Here is a 16,924-nt window from a genome sequence, read left to right as displayed (position 1 = left end):
AAATATTTGATATTAGAATAAATCTACTAGCGTTCTATCACGAATGTCGTTCTCTTATTGGCTGCGCTACTCACTATCTATTCTGTTGTAGATAGTGAGTAGCCTAGTAGTGTGCGGTTGTTAACAAAATGACGGTCGATTCTAAACGGTCGTGAAAACGAACTTAGGTCAACCTCATTCCCAGGGTCTCTCATCTTACCGCCATCTGGAGCGAGCGAGGAGAGACGAGTCTCTCCTCGCTCGCTCCAGAGGGCGGTAAGATGAGAGACCCTAGGAACGACGTTGAACTTAGGTGTGTTGCTACGCAAGAAATCTTTAATCGCCACCTACCTGCCACAAAAGGGACAACACCAAAGCGAGCGAGTCCTGGGAACCAGGCTTGTTAGTTCTGGCATAATACATAGCCACACCGATCTATAATAAAATGGACTGCAATTTAATCGACGATCAAATTGCTAAACACTTCTTTTCATTTGTTGAAACATGCTGAACAAAGTATTCCAACCGCTATTATGTGGTCTTGGACGCACTTTACGATAATGAGAATAAACAGATCATACTGCAATGAGCATGGTCATTGGTGAGTTAGGTCACTGACCAGATTGTTGATGAGAAATCTTGAAGACGTCTGCGGTAGTTCTGTGATGTAGAGAAGCAGTTTCCTTAATAACGAGATGTGTTCCTCCTGTTTGAACGAAAACAAAACGTCATGTAACGTCCTTGAAAAATGCCGCATGATCTCCCGTTCTACTTAGGAATAAGCCACAAGCTGCAAAATCAGCCATGGTGGGACGCAAATTACACATTGAGACTTCCAACACAAAGGAACGTCAGGCTGGTACGATTTCCTTGTTTTGGAAGTCACATTACGTACCATGCGACCCAGCATGGCTAATTTTGTACAATGTGACAAGGTCGTGCAAAAGGCCTATTTCTAATAATCGCCTCGGCTTGGAGAAAAACATTTATACAAAATCAGCGGGGGAAGACCAGTTCAAGTTTATTAGAACAACCGATTATAGCATTTGTGGAAACAGTTTTCGTGGAAGTACAGATCTGAAAGCAAAGCAGTTATACTCTAAACATTTCATTTTGAGACACAATTCTGTAAAGAAAAGAAGAGGGCACAATCAGGAAGGCAGAGAGAAGACTCCAAACTGACCTGCTTGTCCTTCTTTGTCAACTGCTCTAAAATAGTCCTAAAGAAAAGAACTGGGTCATCAACTAGACACCTCCACACCAGACGACGGGCGACTTCCATCACTGAAGATTAAAAAAAAAAAAAAGATTTACATCAATGCGCCTACATCTTATTGCCGCAACCAGATGTCTTGTTTCTTGTGTTACAGTATACATCTCCCATACGTTTTCAGTTTTAATCATCAGGTAATTTTACCAGCAAAATGACCTTATTTTTCCAGACAATATGGGAAATAATACAGTGCAATCTCGATATAACGAAGGGCCATGGGACTGGCAAAATATGCTCGCTGCAACGAGGTTTTGTTGGATCGAGGTTCTTTTCCATATATTTTAGTATTACTGGAGCGAGGAATATCGTTCGTTATACCGAGGACTTCGTTATATATAGAGGTTCGTAAAAACAAGGTTGCATTGTATAGTTTTTTTGTTTTGCTTTTTCATACAAAAGCTGTCACTGTAACGTGTGCTTAAGTTTTCAAAAGAACACCACAAAGGAGAAACCTACAATTATCACATCTGGCCGAGCAATCACAACCAAATACAAATAATTCATCCAGTGAACCAGAACTGGAAGCAAAACACGAAACCTTGCCAAGAGCGTCGCCTGCAAAAACAGCCGCCTTTCTTCGCCACTCTGGGCGAGAGCGAGGAAGAACAGCTGTTTTCGCAGGTTACCAAAAGCGGGAAAACGGGCTTATGCCAAGTCAAGAAAAAAAAAACTTCTATACTTGCACCTCAGAGGTTGGAAAAACCATCACGTTTTCTCTACTTAGTTAGTGCACATTTGAAGAGTTCTTAAAGGCAATTACAATGCTAGACGAAGGTAACACAGAAGTGCGCGTAGACAACACTTTAATTGAGAGACCTACCAGCAATTTTGTCACTATCAACAAGGACATCATCCATCATTTTTATGATGTCAGGAATTGCGGATGACACTGCTTGTGGCCATAACTCCGCTTCTACTTGTTGACTTTCACCTTGAAAACAGTCAGAAATATTAGCCTCATCAAAACGCGCGGGTTATTTTTGTGTCCGATGTAAAGAATCGAAAGCTTTTTGAGGGCACAAAACGACACTTGGTTCCTTGGTCTGTTTGGGATGACTAGTACTTTGCAGCTAAAGGCATGCAGAAATGACAATTTTGCAACATTTTTATCACAAAAACTACGGTACAAATGGGTACCATTGGCGCCACACTTACTCTTATACTACAAGTTCTACACTATGTCCTTCAAACTGTAGCCATAAACCATTGTATACTACAACACTTTCATGAGCTACGACTTCCACAAAAGCCCGATGATCTTTCTTCCAGTTTATTGCAAGCTCGTAGACTCATCTGGCAGGCCTTTCATGGGATGCTATCCAAGGATTGGTACATGGTGTCGCTGGGTTAGAACCAGAGCTTCACATCAAGGCACGCCTTCTCAGTCAGTCCAACCAGAGTTCAGAACTACGTCAAGCTTTTTGGCGTCACGATCAGTTTTTGGAACCATTGAGAGTCGACAGCTGCCTATAGCCCAGTTAATTATCTTCATAAATTTAGCCACGCGTTTTCATTATCAGTTGGAGGCCCTATGGTTTGACTGCTTAGAGTCCAGCACTGCGCTTGACCCAGGCATTGTTATTTTGCGCCTGGACAGGGTCCTTCCGTTGTGGGAAAGAAATTTGACACTCGCAATGTCTCAGAGCTTCAATCAGGTGAATAAACAAATAAAGGCTACTCGTGAGAGCAACCTGGTAAAATAGTGGAAGGAAATTTGCTACACACTAGACTCTCAGTCACTCTGGGCCATCGTATGTATTAGTACAGTGTTCTTTTCTCGATCCAGGTACCTAATATAACCCTAGTCGTTCAACAATCGGGTGGTAGTATTACAGTGCCACCTGCATTAACCCTAGAGACTCATTGCATTGGTCCATGCAATTCATCACTAATGCACAATCGGGAGGTAGGATTACAGTGCCACTTGCATTAACCCTGGAGACTCAAATAGCATATGGCATGCATTTGTCCATGCAATTCATCACTCATGCAAAATTGGGAGGTAAGAATCCAATGCCACTTGCATTAACCTGGAGACTCAAACAGCATGCAGCATGCAATTGTCCATGCAATTTATCACTCATGCATAATGGGGAGGTGCATTTAAGAATCTAATGCCACTTGTATTAACCCTAAAGGCTCAAACAGCATGCAGTTGCCCATGCATCAATCATTCATGCATATACAAATTACCAAGCTTAAAAACCTCCACAGTACTAACAGCAGTCATTTTACATTAGTAACATTAAATACAGAGTAGTTTTGTTAGTAACAGCAATCATTTTGCGTTAGTAACATTAAATAGGGAGTATTTTTGTTAGAATAGTTCAAACCTCCGCCTCCTCCTTGCAGATCTTCCGAGTTTTCCGTACTTTCCAAATGATAATGCCAAACATCCATGCGGGCATACTTTTCTGTTGGAAATCCACAGCAAGGAACAAAAAACAGAACAAAACAATGACGAACACGTGCATTTTTTATCATGAATTTATGATCGTGCTGTGCCAATGAATGTGCCCACGTCAGTGCAGGTGCCGCCAATGCTGGTGCTGTTATTAATGCTCGTGATATTGCCAGTGTTGTGATCCATCATGGAGACAGTGGTATCCATGACAATGTTGTGCCAGTGCAAAAAAAAGCAACATGTTGTTTTGTGCTGATTATTTTCTTGAATGGAAAGCCTACACGGAGCACCTCCAACAGCAGTGGATGCGTACACAATGTGATTTCCTTGTGTGTCACACTGTACAAAATTGTGCATGATCGCGTAAGCAGTTAGTGTGCACAACGTTCGTACATGGAACCATTTCTTTGTTGGTAAGGTAAATGGTCTTTCATATCGTAAACAACTATGACGACCGTTTCGTTTCAGGCATCATTTAAGTTGAAAACCCCTGAAAATGTTAACTTACTCCTTATTCCGAGGAAATCTTTGTTGACCTCGAAAGTACGTGCACACCAAGAGGAATTTGCCCTATTTTATTTGGTAGCTGCCAGCTTCTCTCATAAAACATGTTCTACAATAACTTCCCTCCGCATGGCTAATGAAGTCTTCCATAATAATCTTAGAAGAAGTTTTCTTTATCCGTATTTCTTGCTCCTTTGAATCAGAGTTAATGATGCAAACAAATAGGTATGGTTCCCTATTCTTTACATTTTCAAAATTTCCAAACGTAGCATAACAGTATAATCGGGGAACAAAGAAAGTGTCAGATTATTTTATTTCTCGGAGTCACCTTAGACTATTGGGTTACATGTATTTGTACAAAACGTTGTTGCAAATGACATTTGTTTGCCCGACTACACATGGGCTGCACATGCCGTCTCAGGTGTGCAGTAAATTTGCTCAAGTAATCACAGGGAATACCCATATAGCGAGTGCTCAGAGATTTACATGTAGCATTGCTGCAGTCTTGTATCACCACTGCAGGTAAAATACAACACTATACATGAATAGCTAGATGACAATTAATCACACATAATATGTGCCGCTCAGTTTGTGACAGACAAGAACATGTGCAAGTCAAGTGCAAAATTGCAAGCAGTGAAGTGCATCAAAATGTTCCGAAGACACAAACAAAGTTTTGAACATTCAACAAAAACCTACCTACGTATTTAATATAAGCATGTAAAATAAGATAGTAAGTTTTTCTTTTCCTTAGCTTACATTTTTGAAACCGGAGGGGCAATAAACGTCATTTCCTCACTGAGTCAATACATTGTCGTCAACAACGTCTTCAAATGGCGACCAATGTTTAGAGTTAAAAGAACTAATGGCGATCATTAACTTGAGGATAATTTTGAATATTTTAAGACTGCGATCGAAGGGATAAGGTCATGCAAATGGTTCCTATCGACATCTGTTGTGTCAACGCTTTAATTCCATTCTGAGGAGACAAATTTGGCTCTAGTTAGATTAGCACTTGCCCGCCTAGATTAGTACTTGCTATCCGCGGGTCAAATAACACGTAATTTTACGATGAAAGAAAATAAAGATTATTGTTGTTGTTGTTGTTGTGAATATCCAGCAATGAGACAATTACGGTACAATCAGCTCACCTTTCTCGTCCTCTGCAACATTAACATCAACTGTTGCTTCCATTGACACTGGAACAGCTCGCAATAGAAATTCAGATCTCTCCTGCTGTTTTTTCAATTCAGCTCCACTGTTGGGGATCTTCTTCTTGTCCTGCTTCTTTTTATCTTGCTGTTCTTCCAAGATGAGACGAGCATCCCAAGGGCAATCAGGGGGGTGGCCTAACGGCAAACACACAGTAGGCGAGGGGAGGGTGAAGTCAATTTTTGGTGGTGGTACCTTCATGAGTAAAGATGAAACGTAATACATGGTGAAATATGTACCATCAAATCCCCTTCACACCCAATGCTTGCTTTGCCCCTGGCGATACCTAGTAAGTGGTTGGGTGTTCATCTGTAGTTTACACAGCATGAAGTGAGTAACCCTATTGTATCTCACCCCAGATGGAGTGGACGCCTGTCACTGGCTACTGTGGTTCCAAATGTTTTCAAGGAAGCAACCATCCATTATTTGCAGTTAAGTACTTTGCCCAATAACACAAGATCAGCATTCAGACCTCTTGGTCACCATACTGACCATCAAGCCGCTGCAGCTCTCAAGAACAAAAAAGCATGCAATTATATTAATATTCTGCTGTCAAGAAAAATAAATACCTTTAAAATCACTCTTGCTCCCTCTTCAAGTCTTGGCCAAGCATGATACCTGGATTGCCAAAGAACCTCAAATCTACAATTGAACATACTGTAATCAACACAAACCCAGGATATCATTTTTACTTTCTCCAGACTCGATAAACACAGTCATACGCTGTCTGGATAAGCCTACACTATTACCCCACGAAAACACTTCCCTCTTCATGGGGTGAACTTGCAGAAGCAGCAGAATTTCAGCTAAGGCTTTTCCACGACCTAATTGCCATTTCTTGCGACTTGATGTCAATGACCATTTGTAAGGCTACAACCGATTATTACAACATTGGAATTCTGCACAGTTAAAGAAGCCAAGCCAACACTATAACACATTCCAGAGTACATCTTGTTGGAACAGCTCCCTCTCGGAGTCAACATAATATTATCAGTCTGAGTGTCTGGGTAATACAACAAATGTAATATTACACACACATACCTTTGGAGGGACTTGACTCTTTCATTGGCATCGGAGCAGATAAGTTCTTTGTGTAACATTTGCTCTACTGTGTCTCTCAGACGAATGCCAGTGAGAAGAAAGACTGCAGCTAAACAGTAAAACACAACATGTAAAGGAAGTAGAATGTCATTTCCTTACACCCAGTGGATTGAGTTTAGGTCTGTTTTGTTGATGACAGAATAATTTAACAAGGCAATGCTCTTTCAACATGATCACCGTCGGAATTAATGAGCTGCAAACGGCGAGTCTCTCATAACAGCTAGAATTGAGTTGAATGAAATTTCAGAAACCGGAAGTATTCCTGTCAGTCATGGTGTATAACAGCAGTGAGCTTAAATCAATGATTGCCCCTAGTGAAGAATTGCGACTGAGGGATTTATTTCTCTTCATCCTTGCAGAGGAAACAAATCTGACTATTTTCTTGAAGGTCCCTTTGGAGCTAAAGATATTTTGCATCAGTCCTCAAACGGCTTTGCCCTCTGTTCAGCGGCTTACCTGCAGATGACACCAGCTGTTGATCTTCGTCCAGCAGCAGTTCCCAAACCACAGGAAGGGTCTCCATCAGGTGACTAGTGTCAATGACTGTTCCAGCCTTTGCAATGACTGAGAATGGACAGTGAGTTAAACTTGCAATCTGAAGTCAGGTGAGAAAGCAAATGAATGTTAGAACAGGAAAATGGTTCACTAAGTTTGTTGACCTGAGCACGGACTGGTACGTAAAATATCAAACACCAAAGACCGTGTTTGCCCACATTTCCAAACACCGAGAAGAGAGTTGAAAAAACGACGCGTAGCCGAGTATTTTTGACGAACTTCGACGTGTTTGGAAATGTGGCCACACTGTCTGGAGTGTTTGATATATCTTCCCAATCGAAACCAAAATTAAGGAGAAAACGGAGAAATAAAATCGTAAAAATCTATGCTAATTAAGATCAGATATCCAAACACTGTCACGGACATGATTTCCTTTGTTTAAACTCAAGATGAATTATTGATGAGTTTGAGAAATGTATGTCCAAATCTTCTGTAGATCAAACATTGACATTCCCATAATCTGTAAGTTATTGTTTTCTTGAAAAGAAACAAAACACAGTGTGTAGAACTGTAAATGAAGTTGAGTCTCGGGTCTGCGTGCATTAATGAGGTAAATGGGTCAATACAATCATGAATGCCAAAACTATAACAATTGATCAATTCACCTCACGTTTTTGCCAGTAAAAGCCTGTTACAATAACAGTGATTTCACTTACACTTGATGATATATACTGTATCATATCTACATCGGCTTTGTCCTTCTTAGATGTTTGCTCCACAGTGCCCACTTGTGGTGCACTGATCAGAGGACTGCCACGCCCTCTACCTGTCTGCTTGTCAGAAGTCTTATCTTGCTTGTTCGAGGAACTGTAAACTGTCTTCAACGCTCTCACCATCCGAGTGCAGCTGCGGCTTTGACGCTGATGGCAGTTGATTGGGCAGGGCCCCTGATGATCGCACAGGAATGCAGTCTGGCTGTTTAACTGGATAACTGAACTCAGCCAGGTTAGGTTAAGACTTGGATCCTCATCATCTGACTCATCGTCTTCATCAAGCATCAATGCATCCACACTGAGATGTTTGGCATCACACCTGGTAGATTTTGATCTAAATCTCACTGACTCCCCTTCCCCACCTATAGCACTGCGTTTGGCAACCCGTTTTGCTGTTTTGGGTGAGTGCTGAGTACTGACTCTTGGAAAATACAGACTCTGACGATTTCTTGCTCGTTCAGCACTATCCCGTCGTTCTTTCTTTCCATCATGATCTGTCTCAGGTTTGCTAGGATCAGTTCCAGAGACAGTTATCATTGGTGGTTCCTGTAAGGTTCTACTGGGACTAGAAGGAAAATCAGTTTGCAGAGAGGATTGACTCCACACGCTAGGTCTACGACCACTGCCAATTATACCACTTAAACGACGCTGCTGCACTTCAGGGGAAAATGCAGTGGATCGTCTGTGACTGCTCACACTTGGTCGTTTTCTGCCTGCAACAAAACGATGCAAGGGTCTGGAGACAGGCTTGCTGACAGAGTACAGACCATGGCTTTCACGTAAGAAGGCTGTTATCTCCAGTAGAAGTTGGCAGGCAATCATTAAAATTGGATAGGGACAGACCTTCACAGACTCATTCAAGGTTGCTGAGGGGAAACAAAATATGTAACAGAACACAAGTTACTAGCCTTCAAGCTGTGAGATGTGTAAGATAAATAGTGTCCTCAACTGTGAATTCATCAGGCTTTAATTTGCAAAAGGTAAAAATGGATCAGTAAGACAACTAAAACTTGCAATAAGTTTTTTAACCTCTTCATTGTTTTATGTAACACATGATGTAATCCATGAAACATTTAAATTTGACACACTATAGTTTTGACTTGTGGTATGTCAAAGATTTTTACTTAGCATCACTTACATGTACTCGATTCCAAATATTGTTTTTTTTTTTTATTCACACATGAGATGTCCATACAGAAGAAAGGTAAACGTAGTAATAGTTTGCATTTTGACTCATTTAAGATGATTCACGAGTGGTATGAATCATGAAGTGAATTAGTGTACAATTCTGATATTTTTTTTTACTCTTCCAATGTGCCAAGGTTCATTACAGACCCTTGGTTCCTCTTACCAGCTAGTCTAAGTTGGTTGGCAATGTGACAGAAATGTGTTGGTTAGCAATTCATAGAACAATTAATCAACATCTTGCTACATGAAAATGTACAATATTTGGGTGAAGAACAACGTGTTCATGGACTTTTCCACCACAGCTTACAACAGTTCCATGTATTTAATACTACGACATATCAGGAATCACAGGATCAGTTTCCATAGAATTGTATCAGTGGAGTCCCCTGATCATACATGTATCCTAATAAAACATAACTCTGGGCATTGGTGATTAGAGTTTTACTGTACCTTCATCAAGGAAATCTTCCTCTACATCCTCTTCATCTCTTATGATCGGTTTTCCACCTTCTTCTTCAATGGATGGCAGCATCGTTCTCCTCTTTTTTGCCAAGACCTGCTCCAGTTTCTTTCCCAATGCTACACCCCAAGCACGAAACAAGACACCAGCATCATGCATGGCCACAAGGTTGCGGCGCTGAGCAAACATGAATGGTGAACCAGTAGTTGGAGAGTGGCCACCTCGACGATGGGCCAGTGAAGGGAGACTGCCTCGCAACCACTGCGGCCATTCCCCTTGGTTGCATTTGTGAACAAGTATGCAGCACTCAAGCAGAAGACATGCTCTGGCTACAGCTGGTGCTTCCTGGAAAAAAATATTATTTTGAATGCTTAACCATATACTTTGTACTGCTGAGTGACAATTACACAGAACAGTTGGCAATGATACTTTTTAAGCCATGTGCAAGAAACTTAAAATTGCCTGGAAAGAAACATACAGTATCATAAAATCCTTTTTGATGTGAACATTTTGAAGCCCAAATTTGATGACAACAAAACCGTTTGAAATAATTATTGGGTTCTTGGCATTCAGTTCAACCTGCAATGGGTAAAGTCAATTAAAACTTACCAAGTCCAGCATGGATGCTAAGATCTTAGGATCTGGCACAGAGCCAGGTTGACTTCCATGAAGGAGAAACCTAAACCTGACCATGCCGGCTCTGAGGGCATCTATGTCAACTGGTTTAGTTTCAAATTCATGCACAACAATGTCAATAGGCAGTGAGGGCTCATTGAAGGAGCTTAGCAACCCTTCCCCTTTCTTGGCCATCGGGAAGATGTCGTCTAGCTTCTTCCTACTTGAAGCCTTAGACTTGAGAAGCTTGCGCCTTGTGGTTGATGGCGGATGCTCAGATGGAGCTTCAGAAGAATCCAACAAGTCTTCATCACTATCATAAGGTGTGCCCACAGCTTTTTGCTTTCTCCATGTACCAAGTGTGAATATCTGCAATATTCATTAACAGTTACAAGTCTTGGAGTTAATTCTACAACATAATGAGCTCTACCCAACCAGTCCTAACCTTGACAGACATTCCGTAAACTCTGCTATGTGACTAAAATTGCAGTATCGATCTATCATACAAGTAGGTTGACATCTTGCACAGCTGGACATATTTCATGGAGAATTTTAAAGGTAAGTGAGGTTGACTACTTTTACTTCACTGTCTGCTTGGAAATAGTATTCACAATGTACATGAAAGGAGATATAGTGTGCTGATCATCCCAGTATTAAATTTCACTGGACATCTTGGCACATGTTACAATGTCGTTGAAATACTGTAAAGTCATGTTGATGGATCATAATGAGTGTTTGAAATCTTTAATCTACATTCTTTACCCAATTTATCAGTTTGATAACAGTCTTTGGAACTTATGAGAAATCCTTCGCGTATTGACCCATGCAAGTTATTTGAAATAACATAGAGAACACTATCAAATAAAATTATTAAATATTTTATAAAATGACATTTCTATGACAGTCACTGTGATTGCAGTTTGAAACAAATTTTAAACCACTTCCTTTCAAAATGGTGCAATAACCAATTATTTCAAAATAGTTTTCCTTGCATGCTTCACACTTCATAGACTTACATATCTGTATTTACAAGTAATCAGGCAAATTTTAATTGGAGATGATCGTGTAAACTGCAAAGATCACTGTCATCTGTCACAGTTGCTTCATTTTACTACTAACACTGCATACCAAAATTACCTTTCTCTTGCTTCTTGGAGACAATACTGTCTCCACGGAGTTAGAATTGGCACCAGTCGGTGACTTTGGAGTTTGTGACAAGCTGCTGCTACTCTCAGAACTCTCTGCTGTAACCCGTGCAAACTTCTGTAGAAACATGCGCTTGGCTTTATAAGTTGCAGTCCTCTCAACTTTTGCCCTTGCTGTGACTCTTTTCTGGACAACTGTCCATGCACCTTTAGCTATTGATTCTTGCTCAGGGGTTTTGCTGACATCTGCTTGGTCCTTTGTTTCTTTGTATGCTGAGTCCATAAGTCCACTCAAGGCAACCTTCCAGAAAATACTGCCGTATGACTCTTTCACATACCTTAGAAGTTGACGCAACTCACCATAAAAAGTCTAAAGTGAAAATAAACCCACTGCAAGGTTAGGATGAAGTACACATACATGCACATGTATATACATGTAATGGCAAGCTGTGAATTAAAATAACTACACGTGTATGTATCAGACTTTCAGATCCAGTCTACTGTACTCAGTGTACTTAGATGTAAATGCAAAGGACAAAATAATGTTGGTACGAACTGAGGTGTAACTGAATTGTTTGGGCAATATTGTATGAAACTTTGATTACATACTCCTACAGTAATTTGAGCCGTTTTTTTATGAGGTGAAACAGCCTTGTTACTCAGACAAAATTCAAAGAAGTTTCTATTAACAGTAATAATATACCTTAAAATACACAATAGTAAACAGTGGCACTCACCAAGTTTTTTAGGTCAAAGAAATTCATCTCTGCCACTCTACTGATTAATATCTTAAAAACACCACCAATAATGACACCATTTACACCTTCTGGCAAGGTAAAAAGGCTCTTCTTCCTGGTTCTTGTTCCTGACTTTGGTACTGCTTCCATCTCATCATCTGACTGCTCTTGCTCTTCCTCACAAAAGCCAACCAAGGCATGAAGGAAATCCACCAGGTCTTCATGGGGTTCTAATCTGGCAAATTGTTGGAGCCACATTTTGAAGGCAGCTTCATCACTGCGGAAAAGCTGGGAGAGCAGGCTATTAGCTAGATTTCGGAGTCGATCTCCTGAGATCCCACGACAGCCTTCTCCACATCCTGCAACAGTAATTATTATACTGAATCAAAATCAATCCTGCGAGCATGAGGACTCTGTCCTTGTTTTGATAATGTTCCAGGAAACTTGCTGTAAACAACAAAACAGCCAATACATAAAAAGAAGCTTACGTGTAAGATTGTTCAAAAATTTAAAACAATCAATTAAAAGCCTTGCTATAGACCTATTCAGGTTTCTGACGCCATCTTGTTTGAGGGGCATACACTGTACATGGCAAAAACTACTAACAGTAAATCTTAATGTATGGCGAAATGGAGAAACTAATGTCTAACAACTCATGAAAAATTGGAGGTCTGAAGTATTTACTAGAAATTTAAAACTAAAGATCTAAAGTATACTCTCCAGGTAGAAGAATTTACTGATCCCATTTGAGGGAAAAAGCCTCGCTTTTATTCTCTACATGTATACATTTGTCTGTAAAACTGGATTGCAATGCATGAGAAATTTAGAGACATTTGCAGGGAAAATTATAACAATTGCAATTCCTTGCCTCACAGCAGATTTATGTTCCTCAAATTAATTTTGACCAAAAACTCTTCTGCTGGTTATCTTTTTCTTGTAACTCATAAAATACTCAGAAAGTCAATCACTCCTTAGTAACTTATTGGGCATCAAACTTTTAACTTTTCCCATACATTCACTACTAACAATTTTTGCTGTTTTTACCTCCCAAGCAACATGGCATAGAAACCATGAAAGGGTCTTAATTACATTTCTTGAAATGAACTACTTTACCTAAAGGGCATCCTAGGGCTTTGACAAGACTGAACAAACAACCCATTGCTAGGCTGAGGAAGCTTGGGGGTTTTCCATAAAAGCTGGCTCTCAGTCTACCCAGGACATTGTCACTGTGAGGGCTCCTGAAGCCCACTGCCTGTGTCTCGGCAACAGTCCTATCGTCAATCTCCATAGAACTCCCCCTTTTCTTTGATTTCTTGATCTCATTAACTGTTACTAATTGCTGCAGAACAGTGATGGCAGCATCACAGACAAGGGATGAAGGGTTCTCCCGAATGATGCTATTGAGGGCCTGCAGAATCACCAGAGAACTCAGTCTACCATCAGCAGTGATGTAGTCAGCTGCACCTGGAAAGACAAAATACCTGTCTGTTCTTGTGAATGAGTCTCGGTTGATGCTGCTTCGTGGAGTATCAAGAGAACCCTGAATAGTTAAGGGTTTTACATGTGCTGTGGCAAGTGGTGAAGGTTTTAATAATGGCTGGCTTTCACTTTCTACTGAGCTGCTGCTTGCATGACTTGAGCTTGCATGTTCTGAAAGACGTTTGTAAAGTGATGCATCCTTCAACTGATCATTTGTTGTCCCACCTTCTGTTTGGAATGCAACTGTTCGGGAATCTTGGACTTCGCATTCATATGAAACTTTGCTTTCAAAAACTTCAGAGGAAATGTTTAATTCTTGACTACTTACTAGATGCATCTGACCAGGCCCTGAGAAAGCTTGCTCATTACAGTGTGGCGCAGTTAAAGCACTTTCATTAGGGCTTAAAATGGCAGTGTCCAATGACTTTACTGGGTGAACCTCCAGTGGGGTTTCAGAAGGAAACCTGATTGTTGAAACTTCATTGCTGGTAGTTTCGTCTGCTTGAGCTTCAAGATGCCATGGACCTCCGCTGTCTTGCCTACATGAATTTGCATCCTCTGTACTCACTGAAGGTAAACAAAGAGTATTGGATGGTTTAATGTAAACTTTGGGACTTTGAAATGTTCTGTTGTCAGCAATGTCTTGGAAATTATCATCAGTTGTGTTCTTGAGCTCATGCTGGGAAGCACTTCTACTTGGTGAGGCTACAGCTGTCAATACTCTTCCCCCTGCTGAAAACCCTGGGGAAGATTGCACCCTTATTCTAAACTTTATTGAGCCTGTACGCTCAAGTCCTGGGGCAGTCAGTCTTTCTCCATCAAGACCACCAGAGATACATGTATTCCCTTGGTCATTAGATGGTGATGGCAGGCTTTGTTCTTCCCCATCCATTGCTGTACTTTGAGGAAGAGCAAGTTGCAAATTTTCAAAACCTTTAGAAACAGCAGATTCCTGATTCTCTCTCATAACAATGCTGACTTTGACATCGCTTTCCACTTGACACGCACACACTGAGAGTTTCTCTGGGTCATTGGAAATCCCAGATTCTAGATTTGGTGCGTCACTCCCAGTGATTTTATCCAACTCTTCTCCATCTGATTTTGTCATTTCTCTTCCTGGTGTATCACCCCGTATTGAGCTATCTTTAGGCTTGGTGTCTGGATTGTCACTTCCAAATGATGACCCATCGACAGGAATATCAACTTGGATTTCCCCTGAAGGCTCTCCGCCTTTTTCTTGATCAGGAAGGTTAAACTCCTTCTTAAGATAGGCAGCTAGGTAACGCAGTGCCCACACAACACCATTCTCATCCCAACCTGTTGATGACAAACACTTCAAAACAGCAACATCAAAAAAGGTAGCAGCTGAAAATTCTGGATCTGATTCAACAACTGAGGGAGAATCGATGTCAGGCTCTGCATCTTTTGTAATCACTTCACTGGTGAATAGAGTTATCAATGGCTTCTCATGTTTCCAAAGAGGTCCCCAGATGGCCACTCCATTTTCTAATCTAAAGGTCAGGTCACTTTCTTGCATGCGGTAAACATGAGGTGTGAGCTCATGAACAAACTGCTCTATTGTGGCTAGAGGATACAGCAGGCTATCAGTGTCTACAACACAACAGACACGAGGTGCCTCCAGCAGGATCCAGTGCAGCGTGTACAACAGTTCACGTTCGGCATTACCAAGTCTATCAACATTACCTAGGCGGCCCCTGTTTGAAAGGAGCAAGGAACAGCACTGTAGGATGTAAGGTACTGAGGACTGGATCAGATGCCATCTGTTGATGCTTTTAACAGCAGTGGCCAAACTGGGCTGAAGGTCTTGAATTCTGTTCTCACAAATAATGCGTTCAAAGGACTACAATGGAAAAAAAGCAGATATTATGTCACTCAACAACTTTTTTAAAAAAGTTTCAGCTACCAGTTGCACTTACAGAGTTTTCAAGTTCTAAGTAACTACTGATAGCTTAAAGAACTATATAATTACATGCACAATTGGCAAGAAAAAGGTGTAGTCCATGATGTTTGAAGAGGAACAAATGAATTACATGTCTTGAGAATTACTGAACAGCAGTTTTAAAATTAAATTCTGCTTTGAATTTTCTCCAATTATTTTATTTGCTTTATACCTGAACACCAGCTTGAAAATTTACAGACCAATTTTGTAGTTACTAATATAATAATACTGTCCATAACAAAAAGTTGTGAATGTACATGTACATAATTTGCAGATGCAACTGCTAATAATGATATGAACTGATTTCCTTTGATTCCAAACAATTCAAGCTTAGCTATATTCAACTACATGCTCAGTGTAAATTAAAACTGGTAACCGCTGACAGAATATATTCAAATCTACAGCCGCTTTCAAAAGTCAACAAATGTAACTGCTCCCAAGACCAACATTTCACAAGTCATAACCTGACCTCAATCTAGAGGCAGTATTATTATATTTTATTATACATGTAAGTAAATGTACTTCAGGAGGGCCAACTGGTGTCTCCAAACATCCATAAAATAACACATGCAAAACAGGATTAAGATGCATTCTCATGGCCTTCAACACAAAAAAGTTGATAACACAATGAAAATCCAGACTACTTACTACACAGGCAGACTCATAGTTTCTTCTCACAAGTTTTGGCTTCAGTAGTTGACTGTTAAAGAAAATGTATATGAATTTACCGGTATATATCAAATATAAAGCAAATAATTACATGTACTTACTACCATTATTCCTATGTGCATCAATTTTTTTTCTTTAATATGAGCAAAACAATGTTTGCTTTCACAGACACTGGTCAAAACGTTTGCTTCCTCTAAATTAACAGAGCTGAATATTTTTTTCTCTCTCATGTGACATTCTCTGCAAAATTGCATCTTTATTGATCCTAATAAATATAATGCATTCATGCAAACATGTGAAAGCAATGATAAAATCTGAAACAAACAACACTGAAGAGTGGCATCACATGATCTGAAATGGGAAGTCCTTACAAACAATGAATAGTAAGTCAAGACATTGTATACATGCAAGTTTGAAGGATGGAAGACGGGTAATTTCAAATGTGAAATTACAGTTTTGCTGTGCTTCCTGCAGCATGCATAGAACTTAGTTGTGCCCAATAGCCTAGGGCTGGTGGACTTTAGGGGTGTAACGATTCATATTCCTTGCAATTCGATTCAATTTCGATTGTTGCCTTTCGATTTCAATTATTTCAATTTGATTATGCAAAATATTCTTACAACACGATACACAACACACAACCCTAAACCATTCATCGCCATGTTTGAGAACATGAAAATTAGCGTGTCACACATGGTTTACCTTATTTGGAAATTCTCAAAGGGTGGTAGAAGGGCAACATTTTTACCAAGCAATACAAAATGGTGCACGAACTGCATACATCTTTGCTCATCAATCAAAAACGCACAGTTTTTGAATTCTAATTTCACAATATAATAACTCACTGAGGGTATCCGTGAAAGGTACGCAAAAAATTGAACCAAAATCGAAACATGGAATCAAAGAATCATGAATCAAACCGAACGGTCA

At 40.2% G+C, this 16,924-nt stretch overlaps 1 protein-coding gene across 1 annotated transcript in view; it reads right to left on the bottom strand.

The window, feature by feature from the left end:
- Positions 1-16,924, bottom strand: part of LOC145493830 (protein unc-80 homolog) — a 50,077-nt gene that overhangs the window by 30,820 nt on the left and 2,333 nt on the right. The window contains exons 2-16 of the mRNA XM_081473303.1: positions 15,974-16,025; positions 13,000-15,226; positions 11,887-12,245; positions 11,142-11,519; positions 9,999-10,373; positions 9,380-9,734; positions 7,685-8,607; positions 6,930-7,068; positions 6,414-6,522; positions 5,942-6,014; positions 5,312-5,567; positions 2,073-2,183; positions 1,163-1,263; positions 599-685; positions 331-414 (exon numbers count right to left, since the gene is read on the bottom strand). Of these exons, the coding sequence (XP_081329429.1) occupies positions 331-414; positions 599-685; positions 1,163-1,263; positions 2,073-2,183; positions 5,312-5,567; positions 5,942-6,014; positions 6,414-6,522; positions 6,930-7,068; positions 7,685-8,607; positions 9,380-9,734; positions 9,999-10,373; positions 11,142-11,519; positions 11,887-12,245; positions 13,000-15,226; positions 15,974-16,025 (5,629 nt within the window). The remainder of the gene's footprint in view (positions 1-330; positions 415-598; positions 686-1,162; positions 1,264-2,072; positions 2,184-5,311; positions 5,568-5,941; positions 6,015-6,413; positions 6,523-6,929; positions 7,069-7,684; positions 8,608-9,379; positions 9,735-9,998; positions 10,374-11,141; positions 11,520-11,886; positions 12,246-12,999; positions 15,227-15,973; positions 16,026-16,924) is intronic.

The sequence above is a fragment of the Orbicella franksi genome, chromosome 7 (genome assembly GCF_964199315.1).
Source record: "Orbicella franksi chromosome 7, jaOrbFran1.1, whole genome shotgun sequence".
In the NCBI taxonomy this organism is placed as follows: domain Eukaryota; kingdom Metazoa; phylum Cnidaria; class Anthozoa; order Scleractinia; family Merulinidae; genus Orbicella; species Orbicella franksi.
The sequence above is the reverse complement of the archived record's forward strand: the minus strand, read 5'-3'. Positions and strand labels throughout refer to the sequence as shown.